The 8,349-nt window shown below is 37.6% G+C and overlaps 2 protein-coding genes across 2 annotated transcripts; both read left to right on the plus strand.

Annotated features, from left to right (window-relative positions):
* The first annotated feature begins 793 nt into the window (after positions 1-793).
* Positions 794-2,072, plus strand: LOC110933171. The gene is made up of 2 exons (XM_022176406.1): positions 794-1,977; positions 2,042-2,072. The coding sequence occupies exons 1-2, from the start codon at positions 794-796 to the stop codon at positions 2,070-2,072; spliced, it is 1,215 nt and encodes a 404-aa protein (XP_022032098.1).
* Positions 2,073-6,759: 4,687 nt separating this feature from the next.
* Positions 6,760-7,915, plus strand: LOC118491381 (F-box/kelch-repeat protein At3g23880-like). The gene has a single exon (XM_035989129.1). The coding sequence runs from the start codon at positions 6,792-6,794 to the stop codon at positions 7,878-7,880; it is 1,089 nt and encodes a 362-aa protein (XP_035845022.1). The 5' UTR covers positions 6,760-6,791; the 3' UTR covers positions 7,881-7,915.
* Positions 7,916-8,349: the final 434 nt, after the last annotated feature.

Raw genomic sequence — 8,349 nt, forward strand, 5'->3', positions numbered from 1 at the left:
GTGGAAAGAGAGAAATAGATAAGGGGGTATTCTGGTCATTTAAGAATACTTAACCAAAAAATTCTAACATTGTTAGACATTTGGACTCAAATGGTTAAGAAAAGTGGCTATACGGACTCAGGTCGTTAAACTTTTTGATTTTGGACTCAAATGGTTAAAACCCCTAAAACACGGGGACTCAAAAAGTAATTTACCCTATACATAAAATTTGACCCCCCTCGCGTTACCCCTATGGGCGTCGCGTGGCGCGAGGGGTCACTACCTACCATAGGGTAGCCCCGTGTGTTTGTAGGCTTGCTGAGTCGACGGAATTGTAAAATTCGATTTTGACAGCTTTTTATTTAGATAATCGTAACTAGGGTTTACCCCCCCCCCCCCTGAGTTTTAGGGGCCCTGATCCTGATTCTGATTGTTCGGAAAATTTTAGGGTTTATGCAGAATTACTTGGGTTTCTCAATTAGGGTTTCCTTATTGGTCAATTAACATAATAAGTAATAATTTTAGTGAGAGTTGTTACAGCCACCCTCGCCAGCTGGGCATCTATAGCGCCCTCGGCGCTATAACACCACACCCTAGGCGCCATGGAGGGGCGCCTTTGAAGTCTCGCCGCCATGGTAACGGGCTTTAATCGCATTGATCGAGGATGAGTGGTCAAAATGACCGTTTGACAACGGTCCATTATTTAAATTTTTTTTATTATACATATAAACCTATTCTAAACTAAAAAACTCACCAATCACAACCAAAACACACACCAATCACAACTAAAACACACACCAATCACAACTATAAAATGTCTTATTCGAGCTCCTCATCCGACGGTGTTCTTGACGATATGGTTATCTCCATGACGCGGGAGGCGATTAATTATTTGCTAGAAGAAGCAAAATCCTCTGCATCGCGTACCAGACTACCGCCTCTTGAACGGAATCGGTTAGCTGCTCATGAACCTCTAGTGCAAGATTATTTTTGTGAAACTCCTTTGTACGATGATGTTCAGTTTAAGTATAGGTTTCGTATGAGCCGACGACTATTCGTTAAAATTTCCAATGATCTTGCGGGCGAATCCCCTTTTTTCACGCAAAGGGTAAGTGCAAGTCGCAAAGTTGGTTTCTCTGGACTACGGAAGTGTACAACAGCAATTAGGCAACTAGCCTACGACACAACGAGTGATGCGTGGGATGAATATTTGAGGATGCCAACTGCAGCCGACGTTCCACTTCTATACGAGGCCCATCAGCGTATACACGAGTTTCCTGGAATGTTGGGTAGTCTTGATTGCATGCACTGGGAATGGGGGGCATGTCCAACCGCTTGGAAAGGGCAACATCATCGTGGTGACCACGATGGTCCTACCCTAATATCACAAGCGGTCGTTTATCAAGATTTATGGATTTGGCATGCGTACTTTGGCATTGCTGGTACGAACAATGACATTGCAGTTTTAATGTCCTCGAATCTATTCGATGATGTCATAGACGGTGTTGCACCAGATACTTCATTCTATGCAAACGACGTGCAGTATAAGTATGGCTACTATCTCACAGACGGTATTTATCCCGAGTGGGCGACGTTGGTAAAAACTCTTTCGTGTCCAGATGACGAAAAAAGATTGTATTTCAAGAAAAAACAAGATTCAACAAGAAAAGATATCAAGCGGGCTTTCGGTGTGTTAAAGAAAAGATGGTCTATCATCGCCCAGCCGTCGAGGATACTTGAAAAAAGTAAGATGAGAAACGTCATGTATACGTGTATCATTTTGCATAACATGATATTGGAGGACTCGGGTAGAGCGTTTTGTGGAGAAAGCTATGATGAAAGTATCCAACCGACGAACCCATTACTAACATACGCTGAGAAAGAAGACATTCGAGCGAAGATACGAGCTAGGCACACACACCATAACCTTCGAGCCGATCTGACAGAGCACCTATGGTTTTATCGTGAACAAGGAGGAGTCGACACAGATGACAAGCAGTGTTTCTATTTTTTTTTTAATGAAATTATGTAATGTTTTTATTTTTTTAATGAAATTATGTAGTGTTTTTTATTTTTTTGATGAAATTATGTAGTGTTTTTAATTTTTTTAATGAAATTATGTTTTTTTTTAATTTTCTAGTTATTAAAATTGCCATTTAATTTAAAAAATTAAATATTTAAATAAATAAATAATTACGTAATCATGACATGGGGCTCCATCCACACCCTTCAAATTAAAGGGGGGGGGGCATGATAAAGCCTCCATGCTGACATGACGGTAACATAGAGCTTAGGTGGACTGATAAAACCTCAAAGGGGCTCCAACCACACACTCTAGCCTTAGAATAGCCTAAATACAGCCATTTGTATCGCAAAACTCAATTTAAAAGCAAATTTACATCGAATTTTCAGCCAGCTCATCTATTGTAATAGCCTTCCATCTTGCTCTGTGCTTTAACCATAGGAAAGTAAGATCTTTAACCTCATCAATATCTTGTCATTATGAGAGGGAGAACAACAAAAATAACATTTGTAAATTGTAATATTAAAGATAAATTCTCAAAATAAACTTCATTCCCAAAAGTAACTTGTCTATGAGTACATAACAAAAGGATAACAAGTTCCTATCAATCTCCTAGGATTAATAAAGCTGTCTTTCAGTAGCTTACATACAATATAACCATATCATCTGTCTTTTTACGTACCATATCCATAAATATCTTAACATCCTCATCGTCACATATGTCTACATATAGTTTATTAGGAAATCGGTAATACAGCTTTTTAATCGGCTTTGATACATTCAGCTTTTTTGCCACCTTAGACTGCAACTCATGATATGGTATACTCGAACACAGCTGTATGGTACGTGTCATCAACCGAAACCACCCTCTAGTACTAACCATCATCCTTACACTCTCGTTATGTGATGCCATCATCCTTACACTCTTGTCATGTGATGCCATCATCCTTACATTCTTGTCATGTGATGCCATCATCCTGAAATAAACATACGTTTGAACAATTATAGATAAATTTACGAGTATGGAATGATATGTTTACAAATCTTCAAAATAATAAATTATTTAAACAACTTATGTTTGCAAATAAGACCAATCTTCGCCGGCCTAAACGTCTAATACTTAGGCCGGAGGATATGGGGCGCCACCCTTGCCATCTAAGCCTTTATGGCGCTTGGGTGGTGGCCCCACCCCACACCATCGATTTCAAGGTGGGTGGCTATAGGTGGGGCGCCAGCATGTTAACGATGAGGAAGAAGTGTTCAGGTGGGGCCAACATGCATTTCAACCAATACAATCTTTTTTTTTTAATTTTGTTTAGTAGGGGGCTTTATACCATACCATGCAAGTTAAACGAGTGCGTTATAAAGCCCCCTGGCTGACGTGGATTATATGTGGCGCTGATGTGTCCTGTAAAGCCCCTAGGGGCTTCATCCCACACCCTCCAGCCTTAGAAAAATACCTCAATATGATCGTTGTCGTGACAGACGAAGTTAGAATGAGAAGTACTGAGTAGGTGATGATGAGTAGGTTAATTGTCGTCCTTACACTCTTGTCATGTGATGCCAAAATCCTGAAATAAACATAAGAGTTAACAATTAAAGGTAAATTTACGAGATATTATAACATATCTGGAAAATAATAAAATATTTTAGCAATTTATGTGTGCAAATAAAAACATACCTCAACATAATCGATGTCATGACAGACGAAGTTAGGCCGAGAAGGTGATGTATTTCGTATTTGTGTAAGGTTTTATACGCCTTTTTCTTCCTTTTTCTTCGTAGATGGAGGATTTGAAAAGGGTTTTATGTTTTGGGAAACAAGCATGCTTTAATGGATGTTTAATACTGATCATAAGTTATATTACCTTTGGAAATGGAAAAGATCAATTTTTTTTTTTTTTTTGGTATAAAGTATTTAAATTTTTATCATATTGCATGCGTCTTTTATATAAATTTTAAAACGCTGTTCTAAAACAAAGAAAATTTTTAAAGACTAGGCTAAATGTATACACTTATAGCCCTCATAACATTAACTTAATATTTTTTGTTATTTCTTTACTTTTGTTTTTTTATTGAGTTAATTGCCTGGATGGTCCCTGTGGTTTAACGTTTTTTTCATGTTTAGTTCTCAGCTTTTCAAAAAAGCATCTTTACTCCCTATGGTTTGCTTACTTGTTATTCGAGTAGTCCCCATAATAAATGGTAGTTAACTTGTCCATTTAAGTGTGTGTGAAATGATTTAACTATCCCTGCTCTTAAATATAGTTTAAATAATAAAAGAAATCAAGTGGGTCCCGTCTAACCCCTCTCCCAATCAACCAATGTTGTTTCAATTCCACCATCATCTCCGACCAAGAAAGTCTGTCACCACCGCTTCCAACCACCCATCCCTCATATTTCTTGTTGTTGTTCTTCATACATAATAATACACATTCTAAAAATCAAACTAATTTAATTTTAAGACCTTTTAGGAAGTCTTGGCTAGGGCTGTTCACGAGCCGAATCGAACCGATCAGAGCTTTACTCGTTCTCGGTTCGTTTACAAACCGATCCGAACCGAACCGAGCATTTTTTCAACCGAGCCAAAGTCGAGCGAGCGTCTTTCGATCCGAACATTTTTCGAACGAACGTCGAGCGAGTACCGAGCGTCGCAGAATAAACAAGGAAAGTGACGGTAGGAGTGCTAGTTATTAGAATAAAGTGCAGTTTTGGTCCCTTATATTTCGTCCAATAGAACACAAGTAAAAATTTAACAAATAACAAGGAATTCAAAAACACTCAAATAGTTCTATATATCGAGATTAATTAAGCGGGAAGATAAATCGTTGACCGATTGAAACATACCCTTGTTCTATCGGAAGTTTGAAATTGAATTAATCGATTGAAGCAAAACCCTGACGAGTTGGCGTCCTGGCGAGTGGCGATGGAGAAATCAAATAACGATGGCCAATGGGGGGTTTTTATTAGGGTCTTGCACTTCTAAATTAAATGGCGGGTTGAGACTTGAGTATTGATTGACGCTTCACATTTTAGTATTTGAAATTTAGACTCAATTACTCAAAATGGACATTTAAGTATTGGATAATGGAATATTGGTATTGGATTTCAATTCTAATTACTTAAATGAGCTCTATTTGATCTTGGACCAAACATTGTTGATGTTGGTTTCTAGTCATTTCCATATAAATGATACACACACAAACACAAACACAAACACAAATATATATATATATATATATATATATATATTAAAAGATAAATCGAGCAGAACCGAACTGAGCGGACCTTTGCTCATGCTCGGTTCGTTTATAAACCGAACCGATCCGAACTGAGCATTTTTTTAATCGAGCTGAATCGAACGAGCAAATTCTGAGCATTTTCTGAGCGAGCATCGAACGAGCGTCGAGCGTCGAGCAATTTGAATAGCCCTAGTCTCGGCACAGAAATTATATGTGGCGCTGATGTGTCCTGTAAAGCCCCTAGGGGCTTCATTCCACACCCTCCAGCCTTAGAAAAATACCTCAATATGATCGTTGTCGTGACAGACGAAGTTAGAATGAGAAGTACTGAGTAGGTGATGATGAGTAGGTTAGTCATCCTTACACTCTTGTCATGTGATGCCAAAATCCTGAAATAAACATAAGAGTAACAATTATAGGTAAATTTACGAGATATTATTAACATATCTGGAAAATAATAAGATATTTTAGCAATTTATGTGTGCAAATAAAAAACATACCTCAACATAATCGATGTCATGACAGACGAAGTTAGGCCGAGAAGGTGATGTATTTCGTATTTGTGTACGGTTTTATAGGCCTTTTTCTTCGTAGATGGAGGATTTGAAAAGGGTTTTATGTTTTGGGAAACAAGCATGCTTTAATGGATGTTTAATACTGATCATAAGTTATATTACCTTTGGAAATGGAAAAGATCAATTTTTTTTTTTTTTTTTGGTATAAAGTATTTAAATTTTTATCATATTGCATGCATCTTTTATATAAATTTTTAAACGCTGTTCTAAAACAAAGAAAATTTTTAAAGACTAGGCTAAATGTATTCACCCTTATACTTGTTATACACTTATAGCCCTCACAACATTAACTTAATATTTTTTGTTATTTATTTACTTTTGTTTTTTTTATTATTCTTATAAACTAAGTTAAGAAAAAAATACATTTAATACAATTAAAATTGTTTTAATATAATTCTATTAAAGTAACATTTGTTTTTTAAGTTGAACTTAAATAACCTACTGTTTAAAAAATAACCTTTGGATGTCAAACAACCGGTTCAACAATCAAAATAGTAAAAACCTGGTCAAAGTACTATTTTTAACGCTAGGAACTAGTTTTGATTTTTTTTACCGTTAAAACCGATTCCTACCATGGTAAAAACTAGTCGGGTCGGAAACCGGGTACGACCCGATGTTGGCAAAAATCAGTGGAACCGGGTAGGATTAATAGGGTATAAGCGAGTTGGGACCGGTTCCTCTTACCACCGGGTAGAAACCCTAACTAGTTCCAGGTCAGGTACTCCAGGTCGGGTATAGAAACGGTTTTTTTTACACCTCTACTAAACGGCGTAGAATAATCCTTTCTGCTTTGGATTGAATTAGGCCGTTCAAGGATATGGGCTTGCGGGCTACCATCCAGGCCCAAATTATTAGCAAGAAAAGTAAGAACGTAATATAAAATGGTGATCTCCCTCTTTCTTAAACTTAGATATTTCATGATCAAAATTGATTTCATGCATCGTAAACCCTAGAAAGAAGTTCGTAATAAAAATGTCCAACAACATACCGTTGGAAATCCAAACGGAAATCATGAAGAGGCTTCCTGTGAAGTCGTTGCTTCGATTCCGATCTGTCTCCAAATCATGTAAGTCTCTGATCGACAGCTCTGATTTTATTAAGCATTATATCGGCCAACAGCAGCATCTGCTTGTACGTTGTTATGATTGCGTTGCACATTTTGAAAAACAACCCATGTCCATTGTTGATGATGATAGTTTACCCACACAGACAGCTTCCGTTACTCTTCCCTCCTTGGTTGAATATCCCAACTTAATCGGCACCTCTCACGGCTTGTTCTGTTTCTACGGCCCCTCCTCGGGCAGGGCTGTTATCTTCAATCCTTGCATTAGAACAACGCTTGCTTTTGCTGTCCCTCGTGTCACCAATGATCGCTTATATCGAACCGTTATAGGTTTTGGGGTTTGTCGTCACACCACTGACCCTAAGATTGTCAAGATTACACTTACTAAAAAAAGCGATAGACACATCAATAGTCCTTGGCAAGTTGGGGTGTTTACGGTAAGCACAAGTACCTGGAGAAGTGCATATAGCACCAATCTCCCTCGTAACTCGATTAGTATCTATATGAATCAGGTGGTTGTAGATGGGTGTCTCTATTGGCTTGCTAGTGATGGGCTTGTTAATGAGTGTTCTTATTTGATTGTTTCGTTTGATCTAACAAGTGAAGAATTTAGAGAGGTAAACCTTCCGGATAGTTTAGCCCAGTTTCATGGTAGTTTGGCTTTGTCCTTGTATAAGCTAAGGGAGTCCCTTGCTGTGATTAAAGATGGTGTGGAGGCCAATAAACGAGTTTATCATGTATGGATGATGCAGGATGATTCGTTTATAAAGCTCTACACTATTAATAGTAGTCACTCACCAGATGTATCCATACTGCGTGTGTGTGGATTTAGGAAGACAGGTCAACCTTTAATCGAATTATCAGAAGCTCATCCTGGATCTACTAGTATACTTGCTGCTTATGATCCCTACTCTAAATCCATCACTAATATTAGGAATGATGGAAATTATTCTTCATATACTGTGTATTCCTACATGGAAACACTACTTCTTCTTTGATCAGCCCGTTTTTACTTCTGCTTTTGAAACATACAAGCAAGGTATGGACTTTTTTTTTCCTTAGTTGGTTTTGTTTATTACTCATATTCGTAGATTGGAAGTTTCTTATGTTTATTAAATTAGTTGAAAAGTTGGGAGTTCCTTCATACATCTAGATTTATATATACATATAAAAGCTGTCAATATTTTATTGGTAAAGTGTTAAAACATATAATGCTACTATATATTTAAGAAGTAGAGGCACACATTTAGTAGCTACTAATGTGAGGTTCTGCAGGGTATGTGAATACAGGGGCGGATCCAGCATGGTACAAGGGGAAAACCCCGCTACGGCTTGGCGCTTCGGTGGTAGTATTAAATTAGTGTAAATTTTGGAAAAATTTGATGTTTTTTCGATTTTGTTACCGCTTTTTTATAAAACATTACGGCTTGGTGGATTTTCTAGATCCGCTACTGTGTGAATATGCAC

Source organism: Helianthus annuus, chromosome 4 (genome assembly GCF_002127325.2).
Source record: "Helianthus annuus cultivar XRQ/B chromosome 4, HanXRQr2.0-SUNRISE, whole genome shotgun sequence".
Taxonomy (NCBI): Eukaryota; Viridiplantae; Streptophyta; class Magnoliopsida; order Asterales; family Asteraceae; genus Helianthus; species Helianthus annuus.

Excerpts from the sequence above, each read along its gene's own strand:
- LOC110933171 (XM_022176406.1), top strand. The coding sequence starts at position 794 with ATGTCTTATTCGAGCTCCTCATCCGACGGTGTTCTTGACGATATGGTT. Across the intron at positions 1,978-2,041 it reads GTCGACACAGATGACAAGCA|TGTTTTTTATTTTTTTGATG; the intron begins GTGTTTCTATTT and ends GAAATTATGTAG.
- LOC118491381 (XM_035989129.1), top strand. The coding sequence starts at position 6,792 with ATGTCCAACAACATACCGTTGGAAATCCAAACGGAAATCATGAAGAGG.